The sequence below is a fragment of the Megalopta genalis genome, chromosome 3 (genome assembly GCF_051020955.1).
Source record: "Megalopta genalis isolate 19385.01 chromosome 3, iyMegGena1_principal, whole genome shotgun sequence".
Classification (NCBI taxonomy): domain Eukaryota; kingdom Metazoa; phylum Arthropoda; class Insecta; order Hymenoptera; family Halictidae; genus Megalopta; species Megalopta genalis.
In genome coordinates, this window is record NC_135015.1 from 17624692 (window position 1) to 17649649 (window position 24958).

Genomic DNA, 24958 nt, shown 5'->3' on the forward strand with positions numbered 1-24958 from the left:
AGTCGTCGATCCTCGAGTATCGAGTGTCGTCGCCGCGGAACACTGTCGCCGATGAGGCCGCGGCGAATAAGAGAGAAAGGCGATCGAGAGCAGCGAGGAGAGAGAGAGAGGAGGCGAGAGAGGAGAAGAGAAGAGTCTACGACGGAGAGCAGTCGTGGGCGTTCGCGCAGCACGCACGTGGACAGCCGGTTCTGCATAGCAGAAGAAGGATCGGCGCACGTGCTCGTGCATGCGTTAGCGAAAGTGGGGCAACGCACGACGGACCACCCACGTTCCCCGTGTCCGTCTCGCCGGCTGTTTACGGACTCGCCGACTCGCGACGTCCGCGATCCCCTTGGCTCCTTCGACGTCCCTGCGACCGACCCGCGCACCTTTCCCCGCTTCTTTACGCTCCCTTAAACGCGCTCTGCCTTGTACGCTCATTTACGCTACCGCGGCCCCTCCGGCCTCGCGGACAGCACCTGTTGCCGTTCCGGCGCCTATGGAGAGGTGGTTTTCGCCTCGTCTCGTAGGTGGGTCCGCGTCTCGGGAAATACGGGATCGGCGAGTGACGTCCGCTTAATCCTCGGACTGCCGGCACCGTGCCAAATGGACGTCGCTAATATATTGTGCCGCGTTTTGGAGAACGCGCGGTTCTCTCGCAGCTGGCTCGTTTCGCCGGGAAAAATATTTAGGGAGCTTAATGTGTCGTCAGATTGTCTAGACCAGCATCGAAAAATATTTATGGTGGGAAATTATTTACGAGGCAGTCTGCGCCGTCTGGCGAGACATTGGGTTTCCTAAATATTTTCGCTCGGATATTGAGTCGGATGAGAGAGAGAGAGAGAGAGAGAGAGAGAGAGAACTGCCTGTTCTCCAAAATAAGGTAGAATATTAGTGACCCCATATGACATCATGCTGCCGCCAGTTTAAAGGTTAAGGGGTAGACGACGCTGCGTGGAAGAGTCTAATGAGCTTATTGTATGGTGATCTGCAAGATTTGCTCGTCGGTTGATGCAAATCTTAGCGAACGTTCGTCTGAGTGCTTTCAAACGAGTTCAAGTTCAAGTTGACCGAAGTCCGCTTTCAGGTGAAGCTGTTTGCACCATTTGTGATTGTATCGTTTCTGGAACGATACCGCATGATTTTAACATCTCTAGAGCTTTCTAGATTCGCTTCATCCCCTATAGACGTACAGTCACGGACAAATATATGTGGACGCTCTTTAAAACGGTACAATATATGTCACATTTCAAGTAATAGCAAAGTTTTAAAAAAAAGCATTTCAATTATTGTCTAGTAGAGCAGACTCTCCATCATCTGAACAAAAATTTACGTCATTTAGTCTGGGTTGGAAAAAGTTATACCGCTTTAAAAGCTGTCCGCATATATTTGTAATAAAATAATTACATGATTATATATGTAATTATATGTATATATAATATAATATAAATATTATATATATATAATTATAAAATAATTATATATTTAATTAATTATATATATTATATAATTATAAATATGAAATAATTACTAGGATCCGTCCACATATAATAAAACTATCCGTTGACAGCGACGTTGACAGAAACATCGAACCTCTCCGCGAGTGATCGCGGACCGTGCCGAAGCGAAAATCCTAAATCGCCTGTCTTATCCAAGCCCGTATCACAAATTACACAGGAATACTAATCCAGAAACATTGATTACCATGGTCAATTTCAGCAGCCAATTTCAGCGATACCGCGTAATCACACGGGAACCGCTGTTTTGCGGCTGGAGAGTGGCCTCTGTACCATGGCTCTAACCACCGAAGACGAAACAGAGTCGCAGCCAGACAATTAACAGGAGTGGCCGGCTGCAGTTTCGCTAATCTTCGCTTCGGTCTCTTGTCGAACGGCTAAAACGAGACGCGGAATGCCGGAACAGAGACCCGTCTTGTCTCGGTCAAAACCACGGTGTCGGCGTGGAGATTCGCGGCAGGTGGGCGTCTTTTCTTCGAACCGGATGACGCAAATATGACGACAAGTTCTATCTATCCAGCCGTCGTCGACGACGACGACGACGAATTCCCTTTTTAATTGGCCGTTCCGTCGATGATCCGTCGCGTCACACCGTCCCTGACCTAAGGCGCGGCGCGAGGGAAGCGCGGCGGAGTGGCCCCGTCGGCGCGTCGCGCGTCGTCTCGTCGCGTTCGTTCCTCCTTTCTTTCCTTTCTTTCCGTTCCTCTCCCCGGTTTCTTTCTTTTCGCTCGTTCCGTCCCGCCTCGTCGCCTCGCCCCGAGCCGTCATCATCGTCTTCGGCGCCGAGCCGCGCCGCACCGCGCCGCGCCGCGCCGAGCCGAGCCGGCAGACCTTTTCGCCGCATCACCTCTTTCGCTCCTCCGCCTCGCGTCTATCGTCGAGCACCACTCCGCCTTTCTCTTTCTTTTCTCTTTCTTTCTTCCCCCCGTCCCTCCCCCGTCAACCCCTTTCCCCGTACACCTTTCGCCCGACCGTGCTCCGCGCTCCTTTTAACGGGGCCCCGTGGTTTTTGCCAACGGGAGCCGACTAGCCTCTATCCGACACCGGGGATCATCAGAACCCGCTACACCCAAGGCTGGCCGGTCCCCGGCGTTTCGTTAACGCTCGCGGACCGCTGCTCCGAAAACATTAGATAATCGGAAGCTACAGAGTTCAAGTTTATCGCGACGATTGCTTCCTTAACTCTTGTTATTCCCACAAGGTCTAATGGAATTCGACTTACGCAACCGCGCCATGGGAGAACAGCCAGAGGTGAACGAAGCTCTGCGACGTCCACGTACGCCGGGCCCAGCGAGGACAGGCCCTCGAGGGCCGGCCCTTCGAGGACAACGTCTGCGAAACGTGCCGACCAGGCGCGTCGTTTCCAAACTGTATCGAAGTCCAATTATACGCCGATAACGTAATCGCCGTCTTTTTACGCTGTTTATACTATCGATCGCGTACCTTTGTCGAGATCATTCTCTCGTCCCCTGTGCACAAAGGCAGACGTTCTAAATTCGCGATAAATTCCGTTCTAAAATCGCAACGCGTCCTCTGCGATAATTAACAGGACATGAAAGCTCGTCGTAGCTCGATCTACCTGCAAACCAGCGCGCCGCAAACTCGTCCTCTCGAATGGAATCGCGGCGAACGGTACCGGGGAACGGTGTTACAGCTCGAGAACTCACCTTGGCAGGGTCAGGTATCCTCTTCAAGCCGAGACCGCGCGCGATGCTGCGCCGTATGATCTCCAGCTCGCTCTCGTCGAGGACGGTGCCCGGGTCGCGGCGGTCCTCTTCTCGGAAAACGTCCTCGAACGCGTCCTCGTAGACGTCCTCGAGACCGGTCGAGTCTGCGAGGTCTTGCCGGAGACCGGTTCGCGGGAGCGTCGGGTCGGCCGACGGCGTCGGCACGGCCGCCGCGGGCGCGGAGATCGCGAGGATCGCCATCGTGATCGCCGCGAGCAGGAGGATCGACCGGATCGTTGGTCCTCGACGGACCGACGGCCACGCTCGCCCGTCAGAGTACTTGCACACCTGGGCCCGCGAACCGTCCACCAGGATCGGCCTTCCCGCATCGCCGATCGCGCGAAACCCGGGCAACGAGGTGCCGGTTGCCGTCTCGAATGGAGATCGCGTCCTCGGAGACGACTCTCCTTCAGTTTTTCGGGATCGAGTCCTTGCGGCTGAGTCTTCTCCGGTCTCCAGAGTAGGATCTCCTCCGGTTCTTGGAGACCGTGTCCTTGGAGTCGTGACCGCTTCAGTTTTTGGAGGTTGCGTGCTTGGAGTACGGTGCCCTCCTGTTCTAGGAGATTGAGACCTTGGCGTGGTGTCTCCTGCAGTCTGCGGTGCACAGTCTTTCACAGATTTTGGAGACAAATGTCTTAGAGATTTTAGGGAGCGAGTCTTCGGAGTCGTAGGTACTCCAGTATTTGGGATCGAGTTTTCGGAAGTCGCTGGAGTCGGGTCTTCTCCAGTCTTCGAAGAAGAGTTCCCTGAAGACGCTAGAGTCGAGTGCCATCCAGTTTTTGGAGGCCAGTTTTCTCCAGTTTTTAGAGTCCAATTTTCTCCAGTTTCTGGAGCCCAGTTTGCTCCAGTTTTTGGAGTCCAGTTTGCTCCAGTTTTTGGAGTCCAGTTTCCTCCAGTTTTTAGAGTGCAGTATTCTCCAGTTTTTAGAGACCAGTTTTCTCCAGTTTCTGGAGTCCAGTTTTCTCCAGTTTTTAGAGTCCAGTCTCCTCCAGTTTTCGGAGCCCAATTTCCTCCAGTTTTTAGAGTCCAGTTTGCTCCAGTTTTCGGTGTCCAGTTTCCTCCAGTTTCTGGAGCCCAATTTCCTCCAGTTTTCGGAGTCCAGTTTCCTCCAGTTTTCGGACTCGAGAGTCCTCTGTCACCCGGAGCCGAGTCCCCAGCAGCTCCCGGAAATCGAGCGTTCGCGACCGAGCCCCCGGCAGCGACAGGAGGATCGAGGCGGTCCCCGGTGCGGGCACCCGCGAAGATCGAAGATCGGCACTCGCGAACGCGTTCTCCTTGATCTGGTTCAAGCAGGCTCGCCTCGACGATTCTCGGAACAGCGCCGCGAGGAGCGATCCCGCGAATGGGCGCCGCGACGAACGCGCGGCCGGAACTGGCGGCGCTCGACGCCGATGCTTCCTGGTCCTCGTTATCACGGGTCACGCGTCCACCAGTCGTTGCCAGCTTTCCCATAGCCGGCTCGTGATGCGAGTTTGCGGCCGAACCGGCGCGATTGCTCCGGCCAGGGAGCAGCTCGCCGCTAGCACGCTCACCCGCTGCGAAGCCGGTGCTCCTTGGTCCTCGGCCCTTTCCGCGCACCTGCACCCTCGCCGCACCCTCGTCTTTCGCCCCGCGCACCGTTCTTCTGTCCCGCGACGAATCGCCGACCAGCAACGTGCTCGGCGCGGCTCTTCTCCCGCTGCCGCGCGATCTTCGCGCGTTTCTCGCGTTCTTCTTCTTCTTCTTCTTCCTCTTCCAGATCTCTGTCTTGCCGAACCACCGTGTCTTCGGCGATCTCTGCCCTGTTGGCCGCACTAAAATCACTCGCGCCCTTCGATTGTACCGTAAACGAGTTCACAACAGACGAAACCTCGCCGCCAGACCACGCCGTTCTTCTCTCTAAGAGTTCCTTCTGCCGGCGAGTACACTGGTCGCTCGCGTTGTTACCGCACTCTCTTCCTACTCGCGATAGTCCTTCCTCTTTCCTGCTACACTATATCCTCCCACCTCGCTCGTACACACCTTCTAGCTTGGCGTGCACGCTGTGCTTCTCGGGACACCACGTGTGCGTCTCTTCGATTCTCCCGGACGGGCACTCTCCGTTCTCTGTGCACGCTCCGTTTCAGGCGGATGCGCCGGATTCAGACGGAGCTCCTCTGACGGAGAAGCGGATAGCCGCGGTCGATGGTCCACCGGTTCGGTTTCTTCTTTCTGCGCGACGGCAGCGGAGACTTGGAGCACGGGGAGCACGTCGGCGGCGAACACGAGGACGACGACGACGACGACGACGCGCACCAGGAGGCGACCGACAGGTCCGCGGACGGAGAGGAGAGAGAGGAAGACAGGGGAGACGGTGCCGAGGCGGTCATCTTAAAATCGCGGACCGATCGAGGATCCTCGTTCATCCACGACTTCCGGGAATCGATCCTTCCGCACGCTCCACGTGTCCGCCGATTCTCTTTCTTTTCTTGTTTTTCTTTTTTTTTTAATATATATATTAATTCGTCTTTCACTCGTTTCAAAGCTCGCCGCGGCTTTCTTCCGTGTTTCGTTCTCCACTCGCGCGATCGTTCGGAGCCGAGGGAACGAAAGCGACGGACGGACGCGATTATGGTCGAGGACGGGACGAATGGAAGACCCGCTCCGTTCGAGTGCCGCGCGTCGACTGCCGAATACCGTGGTAACGCGCGCTCGCGTATATATCCCGCTGACTACTCCCCTACTACTACTAACATCGACTACTACTACTACTGCTACGAGGAATTAAGTTCGATACGTGCCTCACGAATATCAATCGGCCCGATATCTGAACACCGTCGTCTCGTTACCGGCCGGTATTACCCGTGAAAGTGGACGGTCCTCGTTCCAACGGACCCGAGCGGGAAACGATCGACGATCCGCGAAACCGGGCACACGAAATAGGAGCCGGCGAAATCGGTTCTAGGCCGGCGGAGTCGCCGGTTACCGTGGGCCTAACGATTGCCCCCCGGCCCTTTCGTTTCGACCCTGACTCACTATATATATTTACATTCATCACGAGACGGAAATTCTTTTATTGGAATATAAACGAAACGAAAGAAAATTTAACATCTATTTTGCCAATAATGAAATTCGTAAGAAATAAATGAAATTGTTTAAGAGTGCAATGAACGTACATTCTTCGTTGAATAAGAAGATTGTCGCGCCTTTTGGTTCATATTCCGGCACGATTAACGTTATATTTATCGAATAAGACACATTTTTAATATTTTATTTATTTTAATATATTATTTATTTTAGGCTATCTTTAATTCGGCCATAATTAACTTGATATTTATCGAATCGGGCACGCCGCATTCTTTTACTCAAAAATAAACGAGATAAGAGATAAACGTTCGATGAGCACAATGTTAATTGCGCTCGAAAACAAACCAAAGGCACAGCAGTCGGTCTCGCCCCACGGTAACCGGCTCCACTGCCCTTTGCGAGAGCAACGAAGATTGCGAGGTACATATGTACGTACATACGTGCCTCTTTGTTTTGGTCAACGAGGACCCGTTTCCTCAACCGGTTGCCGTCTAATCACCTATTGTACAACCTGAAGAGCCCATGACTTTTCATTTGTAAACACTCGCGAAGAAGCCGCGAACGGAGACAGGCCCGATAAAAATTTCGTCGCAATCAACGGAGATACAATCGAGAAAATGCGATCGATCGCCGAAGCGGGAGAACTATTGGTTTAATTAACGCTGGAAATACCGAGAACCGATGCCGCGGTTCTCGATATACAGGGTCGGTCGAGAAGTTCGCGCGGTTTTAATTATTCGTTCGAATTTCCCGCGATTTCGCTTAAATCCGCCTGTTTCATCGATCGTTCGTTCCGTGCTAGTGACAAATTGATGAATTCCTTGAAAACTATAGGGTGTCGAGTTAACAAGAATGTACATTTACGATTTAATCGTACGGCGAAACGTGTCGAAGATGTTTTTTTTTATTAATTTCGACGCTCCACAGTTTTCGAAAAATTGAGCACTTCGTTAAATTGTTAATCGCGCGGAACGAATCAGTGAACAATTGCATAACAAAAGGAAAGAAAAGAAGAAGAAATATTATCGAGTGGCATAACTGTTAGGCAATCATTGTTGTTGTCAAATTTTAATGGAAATTAAAACCGCGCGTATTTATGGACCGAATATTTTACTGTTTTATTTATTTTTAAGCTGCAATTAATATGCAATTAATATGCACAAATTGAATCAATCTATGCAATAATTTGCATTGTGCACAGTGCTCGCATTGTGAAACGGAGAATTCGAAACGGATCGAAGTGGTTTCAGCGCCGAGAAAGCGAAAAGTGACCGAAGGGCCGCGTCGAAGTCGCGAGTCGATTTATTTCTCCTGGTCGAAGGACTGCGAAACGATCGCAACGATTTTTCCCTCTGAAACAATCGATAGCTATCTAAGGAGGCCGACGGCGCGGCATCCAGCTTGTTCACGCGTAATCGAAATTCTTAACCCGCGAATGGCAGACGCTTCCGATGACTGCATATAGGCGGTGGTGACCAGATCTATTTAGACCCCTTACTCATCGACTTTTTTATAGCCTGTTTTTCGAAAGAGGAGACTTGACGTACACACCGGCGTCGATCATAATAGCTGTCCGTACTACCATAATCAGTTCGTGTACACGGGCGTTCGGGGTGTTTCAGGGCCCGTAGAACGACCGCGGCGGCTGCGACAGTCTTGGGCGCGCCTCTTTCGAAAATATAGATCGTGAAAACACGTCGACCTCCTGCCTTCGACCAATGTAAACAAACTATCGATTCTAGACAGCAGCTTCTTCAGGCTGGAGAACCACGCGAAGCTTTTACAGATCGAACGTCGAATCTCTGATTCTCGGTCGCGACGTTTCACCGAATCGAGGAGGCGAATCTTTCGCGTCACGCGAAATCCGATCGAACAAGATGCGGCGAAAAAACGCGACACCAGGTGAGAACGTTTCGACGATGAATTCACAATGTTCGGAGACGAAAAGCCCGTTAAAGTTGAAGACGGTTTGTTTTGCGATAAATCAGCGTGCGACGGCGCGGATATCGCGCGGAGGAATCGCTCCGCGACTTCCTCGTTCTGTCGACTCTTTTTTCCTCTATCATTAATCGATAGGAGCTGATCGATTCGGTAGTTTGTGGAGCATTCTTCCGCATTCTAAGAAACAACGAAACCCGATAAACTCCACCTCCTCGGCGCACAATACGATTTTCATTCCCGGAGAGTCGTAACATGTGTCGCGATCTCTGTACGACGATCCTTTTCTCAACTGGTTTCTCGTTATGGTTAGATATTTATGCGAACGACGTTGGCTTCTTCATCGATGATTTTAATAAAAGTAGAAGTCAAGGTTGTAATGTCAGGAATTTATGATGCTGCGGCGTTCCGAGGTTTTGTTGTATATTGTAATCTTGTTCCATCGGAGACCTGTTGCGTTTCGGTCCGGTTCCTGTTTTTCACACCTTTTTACGAGCGAATGTAACCGTTGTAACCACTGTTTTCATTTTATTAGCATTTCATTATTTTACTACTATTGTTTGCGCTCGAATGGTCGCTCTGTGAGGCATCGCTGGAAATTATTCTATCGCGTTGCAAAATAACGTTTCGATTATCAAATTTATTTGTGTTCGAAAGGCTGCGGAAACTGCGACCATTGTACGAGTTACAAGGCTCTGTTTCGCGCGATTAAAATCACCGAGTCATTTACAATGTAAAGAACGTGGATCAGAAAAAACTATTTCGAATTCACAGTTGAAATGCTTTCGAGTGCGAAAGGTTTAACCCTTTGCGGACGAGCATTTTTAAAATGCTAAGGACATTTCCTTCAGAGAACTAGATTAAAAAATTTCAACGATGCGAAAAACGAACAATATATTCTGATGTTTCATTACGCACACAATTAAATTATACGTTCACGTTCTCTGAAATAAAAGATACAGTCCCGATGTCATCGATACGACGATATTCGTCCTCAAAGGGTTAACCCTTTGCACTAGGGTGGTGATTCCGAGGCACCGCTCAATATTTTTATATGACATTCTAAAATAATGTTTTACATCATTAAATCTATTTATTTTTAAAGAACTGTTAAAAGCCTAATTATCATATAGTCTAAATTTCACGTGCAAAAATTGCACTAATAAGTCATACAAAATGGAAATATCGTAGGTCATCCAAAACTGTTTTGGACTTAGAGTTAAAATGGTGTCGAGTGCGAAGGTTTAATATCATCATCGTTGCGCCGAATTTTTATAGCTTCACGTGCATAAATTGCACCAATAAGTCATACAAAATGTAAATACCGTAGGTGATCCAAAACAATTTCGGACTTAGAGTTAAAATAGCGCCGAGCGCGAAGTGTTAGTATCATTATCGTTGCGCCGAATTTTTGTAGCTCGCATCGAAAGGGCACTCGGCAGGTCGGCGTTGAACAAACAAATGAAGATGGAACGGCGAGAAAGACGAGAGGTGACCGGTCCGAAGTGAACGGAACGGCCGCAGTCTCATTACGGGCGTCTCGCAGTCGGCCTCGACACCCTGTCACTTCATCATCGCCATTATGATCACCGTCACCGTTAGCCGGTGATCCTCGGCGTCCGCGAGTTTCCCTTCGGACGTCGATCATCGGTGTCGCGGGATTTCCAGCTGTCGCGGGATCCCGTCGCGGCGACGGTCGCAGCTGCGGCCTGCCGCGATCAGCCGTGATCGACGAAACGCGGCCGCGTTCCGGTCGAACCGACGCGGCGCTTAAATCGCGTTATCGCCGGAAGGGCCGCTAAATGGAACAACGTTGACGAGGAAATCGAGCGAGAGAGAGAGAGAAAGAGAGAGAGAGGGACCGACCGATTGGAATAATCGCTGGCGCGAGGTCAGAAGTCGTCGGCGACACGATATTCGGTCAGCCCGATTTTCCGGGGACGCGTCGCGTCACGTCGACGCGTGACGCCGTCGGCTCGCCGCTGACGAACCGGAAGCGTTTCCATCCGACACACGGTTTTTCGGAACGGGAGGAACGTTCGCGGAACCGACTCCTCCCCGTGTAAGTAACGTTTAGGCCGCGGCTCGCAAGCTTTTTCGCGGAACGCGAAGCTCGCGTGACGACGGCATTGTCACCCTAGGATCGGCGCGCCGCGCCGCGACGCGTCACCCGAGGGGTTCCGCTCGATTCCCGATAAGGAGAGAGTCAACGATCATCGTCGCGGCACGAAAACAACCAAAACTTCATCAAGGAGCCTGCGCTCCTCAATTGCACAAGCTCTTACGATAGCGGTCGGTGATGGATTGCACGCCGGTCGATAGCTCTTGACTTCCTGTATCGGCATCGCCGCCACCGCCGCCGGTTTTCGCGATAGTGACCCCCGGTAATTCTGCTGGCGTTGTGTGCGAACGGTCCGACGTTCATGCCACGGAACAGATTTAGCCGGGGATCGGACTGGAATACGGATCGCCCCATAAGCCACTGCCCTGGCAACGCTGAGGGCAGATAGGCCACGCCCACTTGGAATTACCTACAAAGAATGCAATAAGGGAAACAGTCGGGGAATCGAATACATGAATTTGTCAGGGAACAAATTCGCTATTTTTACTATATTAACCCTTTGCACTCGAAGCCATTTTAATTGTGAATCTAAGTTAAATTTTCTGACTTGTAGTATTTCCATTTTATACGATAAAGTCTATTTCATGCGTATGAAATTGAGTCTTGCGACTCATACAACAGTAAGACTTTGAACAATCTTTTATGTCTAAGCTTTGATAATGTAAACATTATCTTGGCACGTAGTGTAACAATTTCAGCGATGCGTCGGAGTCGCCACTCGAGTGCAAAGGGTTAGTGTTTGCGCTATTTTTATCGAATTAATTTACTCGAGTTAACTTGTCGAATTTATTTTCACCGAATTAGTTTCGTAATCGTTATAGGAGAAATTGCGAGGTCGCTCGAAGAGAGGTGACTCAACTTTGAAAGTAACGTCAACACTAAACCTACCGTGCTATAAAAGTTGCTGATCATGTGTTGCTTTATAAGAATGAATAAGATTGAATTTATTCAGTCTCTTCGCCGTTTTTAATATAATATAACATGGAATAAAAAGGAATTTACTTAATCGAAAACAAAGTCTTCATAGTCTCAACAATTTGAAAATAAATAATATCGGTCATTTTGCTACGAGCAAATAAAGTTATAAAATCCTTAGTAAAATAATAAATGTTTGTAAAGTTGTAAAATAGGGAGAACCGGTCCGCGATAGGTTCAGCGTAAAAATTAAAGTTTCACCGCGCGTCTCTTGACCTTTCCGGTAAAAATAGCGTTAAAATCGTATCGGAGAGCTAGGCGAACGCGCTCCGGGGGCCTTGTTCGAAGACCTAGACCTTGTTCCGGTCGATTACCACCTGTTTCCTTCTCCATTGTCATTGACCACTCGGCAAATATCGAATATCGCGGCGGCAGAATAGTGCGACGCGTTTCTCGCGTCCGCTGCAGAATCGATCCGAACCAGACGGAAACGCGAGCGTGTGTATGCAGAGCTGGTAGTTCGATACCGGTATTACCCGAGATACATCGAGTCCAGGTGAACTTCTCTTATGTATATACATGAGCCACTAAACTTCCCGATTAATGTTCCCGCGATCCGTATCGGCTGAGTCGGCAGCGGACGGCTTCCTGGTAACGGCGTTATGGTGCGATGTGTGTATGTTTATGTGGTTCTATCCGGCAGAGGAGATTGTTGCGACAAGAAACGTTAACATCCGGAATTCTCGCGACAAAAAAGACCGCGACGCCGCGCCGACGTTGTTTCCACGGAGGAAATCTCCGGCGTTCACGGTCCAGGATCGCCTTCCGTCCGTCGAACCGGAACACCGCTTTCTACGCAGAAAACGAATCGAAACGCATCGGAACAGGCCGCTTATCGGAACCGGTTATCACAAAATTTACTGGCCGAGAAACTCCGCCGAATTCCGCGAGAGATCCGACCGGCCGCATACCATCGATACGTAGAAAACATCCTCCGTTCTCGCTATGCAATCCATTATCTTTTCCCGCGCGTTATTTATGTCACCGCGATTTTCCTCGTTCTTATCTCGCTCCGTTTAATTTGCATCCCTCTCTCGGCGCGGTATTTCCTTCGCGGGCGCGGTATTTCCTTCGCGGGCGCGGACTCGAATTCTACTACACGCGACTACGATATTTTTATCGGCGCGCCGATTCATTCGTCCACTTTGTTTCCTATTACATCATCAGCGAGCGCTGTTCGCCTGCTGTTCGTTAATGAACGATGTCGATAAGGGCCGATCGGGAGCAATGGTTTAGGGAAACGACGCCGCGGAAAGGAGCGCGAGAGACGTGATCTGCCTTTCGAGAGCCTCGAGTGGGCGTGGCCTCGATGCTCCCGATATTTGCAGATTTTTTTTAGGTGTCCTACTAACTTAAGGAATAATAGCGATGAAAGAGCGCCTTCGTTATTTTCTTCGTTTTTCTATTAAAATGCTCCGAGTGGGCGTGGCTTCGCTGCTCTCGATACTGGGCGGAGCCAATGTGGTGTTCCAAAGGACAATCGTTGCTTAAACTTACCTGAAGGGATCCTGTAAATTTCTGCTTTTGGATATTTGTAATAGAAAAATATCGATAAAAGAACGCCTCCGTTATTCGCGTAAAATGCTTCGAGTGGGCGTGGCTTCGTTGTTCCCAATTCAGGCAGAGCCAGTGTAGTGATCCAAAGGACAATCCTTGCTCAAGCTTACCTCAAGGGATCCTATAAACTTCTGCTTTTTGATATTTGTAATCAGAAAATGCCGGTAAAAGAGCGTCTCTGTTATTTTCCCGGCGCAAAGTGCTCCGAGTAGGCGTGGCTTCGTTGCTCCCAATTCGAGCAGAGCCAATGTAGTGCTCTAGAGAGCAATCCTTGCTCAAAATTACCTCAAGGGATCCTGTAAACTTCTACTTTTACACATATGTAATAAAAAAAAGTACCCAAGTGCTCTGAGCGGGCGTGGCCTCGTTGCTCGCAATTCGGACAGAGCCGGGGCAGTGCCACGTATAGCGATCATTGCCCAAACATTATTTAGAGCAACTGATAATCTACTACGTTCAAGTATTTTACAACAGAAGCATCTTTAAGAGAACGTCTATTTTATTCGTTCCATCCGGATCGGTTCGCGTAGGCGTGGTTTCGTCGCTCCCGTTTTCGGCACGTCCACGTTAGCCGCGGCCAGAGAGGGCAATCTTTGCGTGGGCTCGCGATGTATGTACTCTCTTGCTGAAACGAGCGGCGCTCGGCCGGCCGCTTGTTACACAGCTCGTTCCAGGAATCGAACGATCGTCGCAAGGTAGAAGCGTGATTCATTGGATACGCGTCGCTCCTGCTCGCCCCTCGTGTCATTCGTCCTCGTCGAAAGCGGTGAATTGCTGCTCGTTGCGACTCGTTGCGTTTCTCGCTAATGTCCCGTAATATTTCCGTAGTACGCCGCGGCGCGCCGATGACTAAGCCAATTTCGCGGTGTTCTTTTGAAGCGAGCGGTGCGCCATGGTGTGCGTGCGCGATCTATAATGTACGGCGATCTATAGCGAGCGCGTCGCGTGTTCCGTGCCACTGGAGATCACTTCGCTCGGGGATTCCTGATCGATCGATCTCTCCTCCTAGATAGCGGAGCGAATAGCATTGACCCTAAAAACGCCGAGGCTGAGGCGAGTCGGTCGAATGCAACGTTTATCCGTTTGACCGAATCGATGTTCCGTCTTCAACATTTTCAAGAATAAGTTGACAAATGAATCCGTCGATTCGTTTCGACGAATCGGCTGGGTTCGATCCTTCGGAGCCGTTTTAACTCGAAATCCAAAATAGTGCTTCCTATACCATTTTTATTTCATAATTATATTGATAATATATATTATATATTTTATAATATATAATATATAAATATATTATTATATATTTATTTATGTACCATTTATATTTTATAATTTGCTGCATTTTGTACATATGAAACTGAATTTTGTGACCCGTGCTGAAATTACTAATTAATTTAACAGTATTTTAGATATAAACAAATTTGACGGCGTTGAAGTTATTTTGAAACACGGTATAATAATTTTTTAATTATTGATAGACTGCACAGGGCTAATATACTGGTTTAATTACGCCGATCTTGAATCGAGTTCGGATACAACTGATTTATCTGAAATCATAGTCTTGCTTGCGACATCGTTTGTTCGAAGATCGGGCCGCTGCTCGTAGATCAAGATGGAAGAATCGTCTGAAACGATCAATGTCGATCCGAATGAACCGAAGAAAGGCTTAACCGCCAGTTGACCCGTTGCACTCCGAAGTGACATTTGACGCGACGACAATGCTTTCCTTTAAAACTCGAGTCACTGTTCGAGCTTCTCATGCTCGATCAGCGGGAACAAGTGAAATCAGAGTTCGCCGACAACAAGTCGAGGGACACGTAACGGATTCACCGGTCGACGTTCGACGCGTTTCATTCTTCCCGGCAGGATTTTTATTCGTAGAACGCCCGGCAAAATTCGTAACGGCGAAAGAATGATTTATGATTGTCGTAAAGAGAATGAACGCGTCCGCGTGGGTCCGAGCACATAATCCGTCGCTTGTGAAATTTCAGCGGATCGAGCGACCGGGTGCGCGACCCTGAAGACCGCCAAAAAGAAAGAAAGAAAAAAAAGAAGCCAGCGGAGCTATTCGAATTTTACTAATTTGTCCGCTTACCGTTCCAACATGACAACCGCCGCGACCGCCTTCGCATGAATGACGAGAACGGCAATGTTTCTTGCGTCGCAAGTGAACAAATTCCTCGGCAGATTGAAATCATCTTTTCGCGAGTCACGCTCTCACGACACGTTACAGTCGGCGATGTTGCACCGGCTTTCAATAGTGATTACGAGCGTTGCTCGATCCTCCCGGTAAAACCACCTGCAAAGGAAAAAAAAGATTCTATTAATAATCGTCGACCGTTGTCGATGTAATTGTATAAATCGAATCATCTTCCGCGATCGTTTCTGTACGCAGAAATAACGAAAGTAGATCGCCGCGAATCAGTGGACGGTCGTTACGCGGCGGCGCCCGCGGATCTACAAAATAACTCTCGAATTAGCAATTACGAAACATGCGAACACAACGCGACGTCGAACAGATACCCGGTTCTATTAATAATCCTCGAGAGTGTCTTCGACTGAACCGCAAATAAATTCCTCCGCGATCTTTCCGTACGGATACAAACAAACGAAGCAGCCTCGATCGGAGGGCAACGTTAAGGATCGCTTTCGGAAGCCGCAAGAACGGCTCTCAAATTAGCAAAATGATTAGACGAGTACGAAGAGAGGAAAATTGGCTCGTCCGTTTAACATGTTAAAGGCGCACTTAGGATCGGCGGTTTCAGCTGAAAAGGTCACGTTGGTTAGGCTTGTTCGCGGAACAACGTTTCAAGAAATGTTTCAAAGAACAAAGAAACGGAATGACGCGAATATCTCCGGGGAAATCTCCGGCGGAAAAATCGGGGCCGATGCAAACGAGGCAAAGAAGCGACCTGTTGCCGTCGCATGCGGCCATACGGATCTCGGCGAGGAATCCCGTCAAGGACTGTCCCGGCCGGAAGGAAACGGAGGCAGGAGGCGAAGCCAAAGCCAGCCGAAGGACCTCGTCGTCGGCGACGATCTGTGTGTCGACGTCGACGTCGCCGCCGCTGCCCATCATCGACACCATCGACACCCGTCGCCTCTCCTCGAGTGTCCGAAGGGGTTACACAGGGATGCCGTGCCGGTGAATCGCTAAAAATGAAGAAGCCCCATACCGGAGCAGCGCGGTCTCGCTCGTCCAACGAACTCTCGGTGATCGAGAAGGATCGCCGCGTTCCCAAGGCCGAACGTGTCCCCCGAAACCGCTAGATCGGCGGTGCCACGGCGTGCCGCGCGCGTCAATAGCGACAAAGCGTTCCGGGAGACCCGCGGTTTCCCGATCGCTTGACCATCCGAGCCGCCTCTTACCCGAGGGGAGAAACCGATCGAGAGGGAAAACGGCTCCGCTACCGTTTCGAACTCTCCATATTGAGTCACCGAACAAGGGGAACCCGCGAACTCTGCTACTGCGCAGCTCCGTTCGGAAACGAGCAATCAACGGCCGCCAAGGAAAATCTCGCGAAAATCAGAACGATTTTCAAATCTGATCCTCGCAAAATTCGAAATACTAAGCGAAATAACACTTCGATTAGGATTCGACAATGTACGGTGGAAATTCGATTGTACGAATACAAAATTCATAGGTAATTTATCTTCGTTTTCGATGAATTGTTACATATAGTATATTATTATTATTATTATTATTATTATTATTATTATTATTATTATTATTATTATTATTATTATTATTATTATTATTATTATTATTATTATTATTATTATTATTATTATTATTATTATTATTATTATTATTATTATTATTATTATTATTATAGTATAATAATGTAATAATAATATATAGTATATTATTATATATTATTATAGTATATTATATATTTATAATAGTATAAGATGATAGGTCCAGGATTAATCGAGGTCCTTCTATATAGTCCCATTATTATTATAATACTTGGAATGATCGAAACTCTAAATAATGAAGATCGAGAAGAATCCAGCACAATTAATCGAGTGCTATTGTAACACAAAAATATTCACTCGAATCTCAGAAGACCGATGAAAGTTTAGATTAATAATAATAATAATAATAATGATAATAATAATAATAATAATAATAATAATAATAATAGTAATGATGATAACAATAATAATAATAATAAATAACAATAATAATAAATAATTAATAATAATAATCTCCTGCAGGTGAGGATTTTTTAGCAGCTTAAAATAATTAGTACGCCAAAGCACATACGTGTCTCTAGTTATTTAAACAATCGATAGCTATGTCGCAAACGCAATCGAAGACTCTGTCGAGCTGTGTATCAATGTTGTACTCACGAAAAAGAGTTCTGGTTTAATTCGTCAGGTTGAAAGAGTCTGTTTGGAATCTTTGCGTAACATCGGGCCCATTTCTCAATCCGTCCGCGATGAAACATTCAGGTTTACCCTTGATTATCCAATGCGCTTTTCGAGACGCGATAAAGGCGCCACGCGTTGCATCAGCGGGTAGAACCTTTCAACCTGGACAACCTGGGTAAGAGGCACCTGCGTATGACGCTGCAATTAAAGCAACATTGTGGACAGGTGATTATTTGCGATGCAAAAAGTTGCATCCAGATTCGCGACGCCGCACCGAAACAACGTGAAGCGAGGTCGTGAGACGGTAATCGAGGACTGCATTCCGAGCTACATAATACCGTGGATTTAGACCATTGCGTACTTTTCTTGGGAGAATCCCGGCTATTTTAGAAGATGCGACAAAAAACTGTAATGTCGTTGGTCTGATGCAAGCCGCGCGCGGACGCGAGCTGATGGATGACAGAGAATTTTATGGTTTTTCTCCAAAGTTTACTCATCTACCCGCGCGGAGCGATGCGTCGTTCAGTTGCTAGCAACCGTGCATCAGAAAATTAATCTGTCCACCGATCGGCAACGCTTAATAAAACACCTCGGCGCTCGTTAATGATGCTGGTCACCGGCCAGAACGAAAACTGATTAACGTTCCTTCGATCGGCTGGATTGCGGCTCGCAACAATGATTCTAATGTTGAAAGTTGAAATTAAAGGAAAAATCGACTCCTATTTCAAGGGAATATCCAGCTCGCAACAATGATTCTAATTTTGGAAGTTGAAATTAAAGGAAAAGTCGACTCCTATTTCGAGGAAAAATCAACTACTGTTTGAATAAAAATTCAACTCCTATTCGAATAAAAATTCAGCTCCTATTCGGATAAAAATTCAGCTTTCACGTGAACCCGTTAAAGCGATCAGACTTTGAAAAGTATTTTTTATCGAAGAGCAAGAATTTGACGACTTGTTCACTATTGTCTACGCACGAAACGATTACTTCATTGCAGAACATAGCATCGAGACGAAAGAATGCGGTTTAATGAGAACCCGCGAAGAAGATACTTCAAGAAAATAATGTTACTTCGACCTACACGGTGCGATAGCATCGAGCGTGCACTATATTTCTGGAACTAGAGCAAAATAATGTTATCTCTCGGCATTCGGCGTGGTAAGCGCGGTCTGTTTGAGAGGTTCCCAACCGAACACTTTTCGAAGACGTTCGACCGGCACAAGTTTCGAAATTCCAATATCGTCGAACGAACTGTATTTGTTCGTACCGCGCGAATTGCGAAAAATTTAGGCGTCGACTTCTTCGGATTCGATGCAATCGCATCGCGATATAGCTGCGACATAGAGCGCTACATTAATGTCTCTCCAATTGACGCTCAGATTGTCCACAGAAATGGACAATTTGGCAAGAGGAGACACATTTATTTATACATTTTTATAATTGTTGACAATTCGTGACTATAAAAGCAAACCGCAAAGCTCGAATAATCGCATCTCCTCTTCCCAAATTGTCCATTTTTCTGCGCAATCTCAGCGACAATAAGGGAGACATTACCGTATACAGCTAAAATACAGCTTCGATTCTAAAGCGCAACGATTTCCTTGAAACTCGCGTTAATAAATAACCTCGACCTACTCAATTCGCGTAATCATAATCGGCCGAGTAAACGATCGCAGCCGCAACAGATTCGATAATCGTCCTATATCGCGGCGCAAAAAATTCCTATCTCCTCGATCGGAATCACGCGTGAAGTTCTTCTTCAAGGAGCAGCTCTCGGCAAAATGCATACGCGGCGTCGAAATAAACCATGTAACCCCGTTTCGGGTTGAGTAACGTCGCCGCAGCTGTTCCTTTATTACGATACATCCCGCGCGTCCCAGATCGGGAAAGGAACAGGCTGCCCTTCCTCCCGACCTTTGCAGATGCACATCGCGATGCACATCGCAACAAAGCCAATAATTACCTTGGCGGGACGTGCGCTCCGGCACGGCCGCCCCGATCGCTCGATATCGTTTGTTAACGACGCTGGTTCACCCAAGGATTAACGGCGCCTCACGCAGGATCGTCGACGGCCCGCGAAAAAATGCCGACCTACGACTCCGCCGCCAGCGAGGATCCCCTTTCTTTCGCCCGGTGCCTCCGCCCCTGCGTCCTACCTCACCCACGGAATCTATCGGCCCATCGGCATTGTTGCCGCGGTCATTATTATTAATGTCTTCATTATGCGACTCGCGGGCACCGTCTAACTGCCGTCGCTCTGCTAGGATCTCCGGAAGAAGGCGCGCGAAGCAATCGCAATTTTCTGCGCGCTCAACTTCTCTCCGAGTACAACTTGACTTATGATAACAAAAAACATTCCAAACATGAAGACCAACCGAATGGATGGCGAGTTGTTGAAAATTGTCCGCGCGAGTTCCTCTTAATCGAAATTATTTAATTGCTAGACCTGCCCAAACTGGAATAGCACAGAAAAGAATTTCAGTTCTATTCTCAGTATTGGTTTATCTTTCTTCAACAATTGTGCCCGACGCTGTTTCAACGCCAAAGAATTCCGCAGGCTTGGAACATCTTCGTTCGCTGAATGCAGACGATTTTACGGCGACATAGACAACTTCGTAGCGCAACGGGCTAGAACCGACGCGGTGGACGGGTCTCTTCAGCGGTTAGAACTTGAATCGAAGAGACGTTTTTTCCTAGAATCGATTCTGGGAAATTTAGCGAGAGGCTGGACCGCGCGCAACGGGACGAAAGGGAAAGCAGAACGGGCCGGGAAAGGAGGAGCCGTCGGGCACGGTGAAAAAAGATGTACAGGCTGGTTCCCTCAATAATATCCGGAAATGGGGGACCATTTAGGGGCACGCACACAGGCAAGCGCGAGGCCCCCGTTACCGGAGCTAATCACGTGGGAACGAAACCGCGAGTCCGGGACTCCGCAATGTTTGGTGTGCCGGTGCTCGGATGGGTCTTCTCGAAAGTCGAAACGCGTTTTCGATTACCCGCGAAACCACGCATACCCGTGGTTTCTAGAGCTTCCTCCGGCGGTGCGTACCCACACTTTCGCGCTACCGACGTTGCGCGAAGGAATTCCTCCCCTTCCGACCTCTATTTCTCATCTTCTCGCCTTCGGCGACGCGTCGTTTCCTAAGCGTTCCACGGAACGCGCTAAAAAATTTCACGAATTCTTTCGCGACGCGCCGCTGGCGTAATCGCGAAGTTAACGCGAGCCTTTCGCCAGCACCGATATCGATTTCCCCGAAGTTGTCTAAGGTGTACAATTTTTTTCGCATGAAAAGCAAAGTGCCAAAATTTTATTCAATAAGTAGCTCGACCTTGTCGCTGACTCATCTCTCGATTCTTCGGTGTTAATGTCGCGACGACAAACGTAACAATCAGTTCGCCGATACGAGAGAGTCACCCTGGTGTCGCGTGTGACCATCGATCGACGGCTGAGTCAAATTCTTCCCCGTTACTCAGAGTCCATCTGGGAAATTCGCTGGGTCACGCGACCGCCGATTAGGCTCGGCCGCGTTCCGCGATTACCAGGGTAATTTCATGAGCTTTCGAACGATCGCAGAAGCCGCAGGCATGTCCAAATCGAGCGCGGAGCTTGGAAGTTGACGTGCAGAACGGCGCGGAGCGAGAGAAACACTCGGCTCCCTACACAGCCCGATTCGTAGATATTGCTGCTTCAGAGAATATTGAAAATATCGGGAAACTCGAGCGGGAATCGACCAAACCTGGCCAACTTCTAAACTCTAGAGAGACCCTTTGCGAGCAACGATGCCGTACGGAGGGAAAAGAGAGCGGAACTGGAGGAACGAGGCGAATTTAGTAACACGTTTTACTCGGTTGAATTAAATAATGTAATTCGAGGTAAGATCGAATCTTAAGGAACCGCTGTAGCAACCGTTTAGGGTTGCTACATCTTAGCTTTGTTCATAAATTAACAACCGATTTCCATCGACCCCCTTCGACCCCTATAGAAGGCAACATTCCCGGCGTCGCTGCTCGCGAAAAGACCTGCATCGGGCGCCCACGGAGAGCCACGGCGATCAAAAATACGAGATGATGAATTTGTACAAAGGATCTGACTAAGTATCCCAACGTATCTATGCCTGTGGTGAGCCATGGGCTCCGATTTGGACATGCCTGACCTAAAGACAGTGGCCTATGCTAATTTAGAAAAACGAAATCCTCTTGTTTGCCACGTGTCTGTTGACGCTGAAGCCGCTGGTTGACGTTGACCGATCGACACGTTAGTCGATTGTTCCTCGCTGCCCCGAGAAAAGGATTCACCATTCTAGCTCGCCGGGGATGTACTTGTCGATCAGCTTCTCGTAGTACGGCCACAGCTTCTCGATATCGGGAACGTCGTCGCTCTTCGTGTACAGGTCGTATTTGCTGGAAAACAAGATCACGATCGTTGGAACGGACTCCACGGGAAACTGATACAGGCGCAACGACCTTCGAGAGAGGAAACTGCGACCGAGTTTCGCTTCGATTGGAAAATGCGGATTGAATCTGCTAGATGATCGCGATTAGATTAGATTTGCCGAGCTGATAGCTCGGCAATCTAAGACACTTACTTGAACTTGTTGATCCACTCGAGCAACTTCATGTCCTTGCTGGTGCAGAAGTGCATGTAGTCGCCGCCCGTGTGCCACGGGTAGAACGAATGGTAGCGGATCATGGACAGCGCTTCCTCCGGTAGCTTGGTCTTGTTGTGCACCAGGACCCGGTACAGATACTCGTCGTGGCCCCAGGACATCGTCAGCTTGTCTATTCCGCACTGAGGCGTGTACATGCCGTATTTGGTGCTGGAACGATCGAACAGCTTATTGGAGGTCCCTGCTTTTATTCAGAGGTGTACAGATTGCGGGAGTTACTTGTATCGCGAGTCCTTGCCGTCCGGGTTGTCCTCGAAGGTAGTGTCTCTGTAGACGATCGAGTTAGCCCAGGCGCATCCGACTGGAAACGTGTCGCCCACCACGGCCCATTGGGGCTCGTCGTAAAACGCCATTACCTGGACAAATCGTGAATCTATTATTTTCTGTCCAATCATTTTTTTTCGATTCGCGGTTTTATATATTATACAGGGTATCCCAAAAATGTCTCGCAATCTGGAAACGGCGAGTTCCTCGGATCATTTGAAGCAACTTTTTCCTTTACAAAAATGTTCTCCGAGGCACCGTTAACGAGTTATTAACGAAAAACAGTGACCAATAAGAATCGAGGCGAGGCCTCGAACGCGAGGCGGCCCAGCCAACCAGCGCACGAAGCCCAGTTCCGCTCATTGGCTCGGTCGCCTCGCGTCACCTGAGCTCGCCTCTCATTGGTCACTGTTTTTCGTTAATAACTCGTTAACGGTGCCTCGGAGAAAATTTTTGTAAAGGAAGAAGTTGCTTCAGATGACCTGAGGAACCCGCCACTTTCGGATTGCGAGACATTTTTATCGTGCTTTCTCCATCGAGATCGCTTCGCTGGTCGCACACTCGAACAATTCGATTCTACCTTGCCCAAATCGTGAATCAAGCCGGTCAGATGGAACCAATCCAAGTCCGGATGCTCTTTCCTGATGGACTCCGCGGTTTGGAACGCGTGCACGATGTTCGGCAAGTTGGTATCCGGGTCGCTCTCGTCCACCAGGTTGTTCAGCTTGATCAGGGCGTCCTTCACGGTCATCTTGAATTTATTGAAGCGCAGCCAATCGCTCATGCGGGCTGAAAACCAAAGGTTTTGGTAATTGGTTGCCGGAGCAGCTACTTGAAGAGGAGTCGCGCTGCGACTTTGAACATTAATCTGCGAACGGTCGTGCAAGCAGCGACTGAAAGCTGATCCAGCTTTCGATATTCAATTTTAGGGAGATCCAAGCAATTTTGGTCATTGCTGAGGATCTTTCTGGCAATCGAAGTGCGACTATACTCACTTTTCACGAACTCGACCGTCTGATGCGTGTGCATTTTCTGGTAGGTGTTCCGAACGCGTTCCTTGATCGGATCCGCCGTGTCCTCTGAGAAGTTCCTGAACTCGCTCTCCAATTTCCCAGAGTGCACCGGCTCCGGACGATACTTGTCCGAAGGATCCAGGATGGTCCGCCTCTGCGGCTGCGACTGTCGATTTAAAAAACCGTCATTATAGTTCCCCGTGCGTCTATAGTTCCTCTTCTTCGACAATATCGCGGCGCATTACCATCGCCGGGACTCGACCGAAAATTTTCCAACACCTTCAATCGATTAGCCTTATCGATCCGGGAATACCAAACGTTCCCACGACCTCCGGACGACCGGACGACCTCTAGCAATGAACATCACTATCGGTGCAAAGTAAGCACTCCTGAACAACTATCTCCTGCCTTCGATATTGTTAACTGTTATTCTCGGAATTTTACTTCTGCTTTTATCAATTTTCGAGGGGTACAACAATAACTGATTGTCGACAACTCTAAAAAAGCACGGCTCGAATAATCGTATCTCCAAAAAATTGTCCATTTTTCTGCGCACTTCGAGCGCGAATTCGAGAGAATTTACTGGAACTGGAAATTTTTGGCTGATTGCTCGATGCAAGATCTGTAAAGTTTCTCAGTTTTGTCAATTATCTCCTGCTTTCGAAATTGTTAAACAACTTGGAAACCTTTGGACAGTCGTACCGATGCAGATATTCTTCGCGATCCAAGGTCTGCAGGATTTATCGATCGCGATTATTTTGCAGATTTCCGATCGACAAGAATGCTATAGTGAAACACATTTCGAAAAAGATAACAATAGAATGATCAGAATAAGATAGACAACCGGGGGCTTAAGATGTTGGTTCTGGCTTAGCCTAGTTAGCCCGTGCCGACGATAATACTCGAGTGTCGTCATTTGAGAAACGCGGAATAATCGAAACTTCGAGTTCTGTTAAAATGAAAGTTCGACTAATCTTCTAACGCACTTTCAAATCATTTTCGCGACCAACGGCGAGCAGGATTAGAGAATTTTCTCTAATCTTCTATTGCCTCGAATTCTTTTCTAAAAATATCATTTTTGTACTGAAGTTCCCTGCTCTGCTAATTAACAGAAGTGTTTCCACAACAGGTGGCAACGAAAACGGAGGGGAAAAAGATCAAGAAAAGCAAAGGAAATCGATCGTCGGCTCGACGGGAGGCAGGATCAAACGCGGGAAGCCCGACGTCGACCGTCGGCGGTGTTATCGACTGACTCGCTGGTCCTCGTAAATACTCACAATCGTCTTGGCCGACATCAGTCTGTGCAAGTGTGTTCCGGCTGATGTTGAGTATCCAACACCGACTGACTGAGTCTCGTGCGACCGAGCTAACTTATAAATCTGAGGCAATTCACCCTTGACCTCCGCTTGATCAAAGTGTGGTCACGTGTGGAATATTCGATACACGCTATCTCGGCCTAACACATCCGCAAGCGTTTCTAAAGAGTCTAACAAATCAGATTAAAAAAATAATAAAAAGAAGAAGAACCTCGTGGAATTTAACGAATTTCTTATCGCGGCGCTTTCGCCGGCACCCCCGCGAGTTTCCGACGAGCCGGCGATCGATCGCTCGGACACCGTAGAACCACCGAAACTGCAACGACTTTCATTGTTAGAACCGTTGCAATTACGAAATCGCAGAATTGAATAAAGTGCAGTGTTGTTGTTGTGACGCGAGATTTGTATTGCACCGAGAAAGGATTCATCGAAACTGGAGGACTTTTCATTGTAGAATTATC

At 48.5% G+C, this 24958-nt stretch overlaps 2 protein-coding genes across 7 annotated transcripts in view; both read right to left on the reverse strand.

Moving 5' to 3' along the window:
• mav (TGF-beta domain-containing family member maverick) overlaps positions 1–20379 on the reverse strand; it is a 53247-nt gene extending 32868 nt beyond the window's left edge. Inside the window, exons 1-4 of one of the 6 annotated variants that reach the window (XM_076520247.1) lie at positions 17217–20379; positions 14956–15159; positions 14177–14245; positions 3167–14079 (exon numbers count right to left, since the gene is read on the reverse strand). In XM_076520247.1, the coding sequence (XP_076376362.1) occupies positions 3167–4678 (1512 nt within the window). In that variant the 5' untranslated portion in view covers positions 4679–14079; positions 14177–14245; positions 14956–15159; positions 17217–20379. Of the gene's footprint in view, positions 1–3166; positions 15160–17216 lie in introns of all 6 variants that reach the window. The other 5 variants (XM_076520249.1, XM_076520248.1, XM_076520246.1 and 2 more) reach the window with 5 other exon arrangements.
• Positions 20380–20525: 146 nt separating this feature from the next.
• Positions 20526–24557, reverse strand: Miox (Myo-inositol oxygenase). The gene is made up of 6 exons (XM_033478291.2): positions 24459–24557; positions 23164–23347; positions 22749–22957; positions 22124–22260; positions 21824–22054; positions 20526–21638 (listed from the first exon to the last, which is right to left on the reverse strand). The coding sequence occupies exons 1-6, from the start codon at positions 24474–24476 to the stop codon at positions 21530–21532; spliced, it is 888 nt and encodes a 295-aa protein (XP_033334182.2). The 5' UTR covers positions 24477–24557; the 3' UTR covers positions 20526–21529.
• Positions 24558–24958: the final 401 nt, after the last annotated feature.

Excerpts from the sequence above, each read along its gene's own strand:
- Miox (XM_033478291.2), bottom strand. Across the intron at positions 22,958-23,163 it reads GACGGTCGAGTTCGTGAAAA|CCCGCATGAGCGATTGGCTG; the intron begins GTGAGTATAGTC and ends TTTGGTTTTCAG. Across the intron at positions 22,261-22,748 it reads TGATTCACGATTTGGGCAAG|GTAATGGCGTTTTACGACGA; the intron begins GTAGAATCGAAT and ends CGATTTGTCCAG.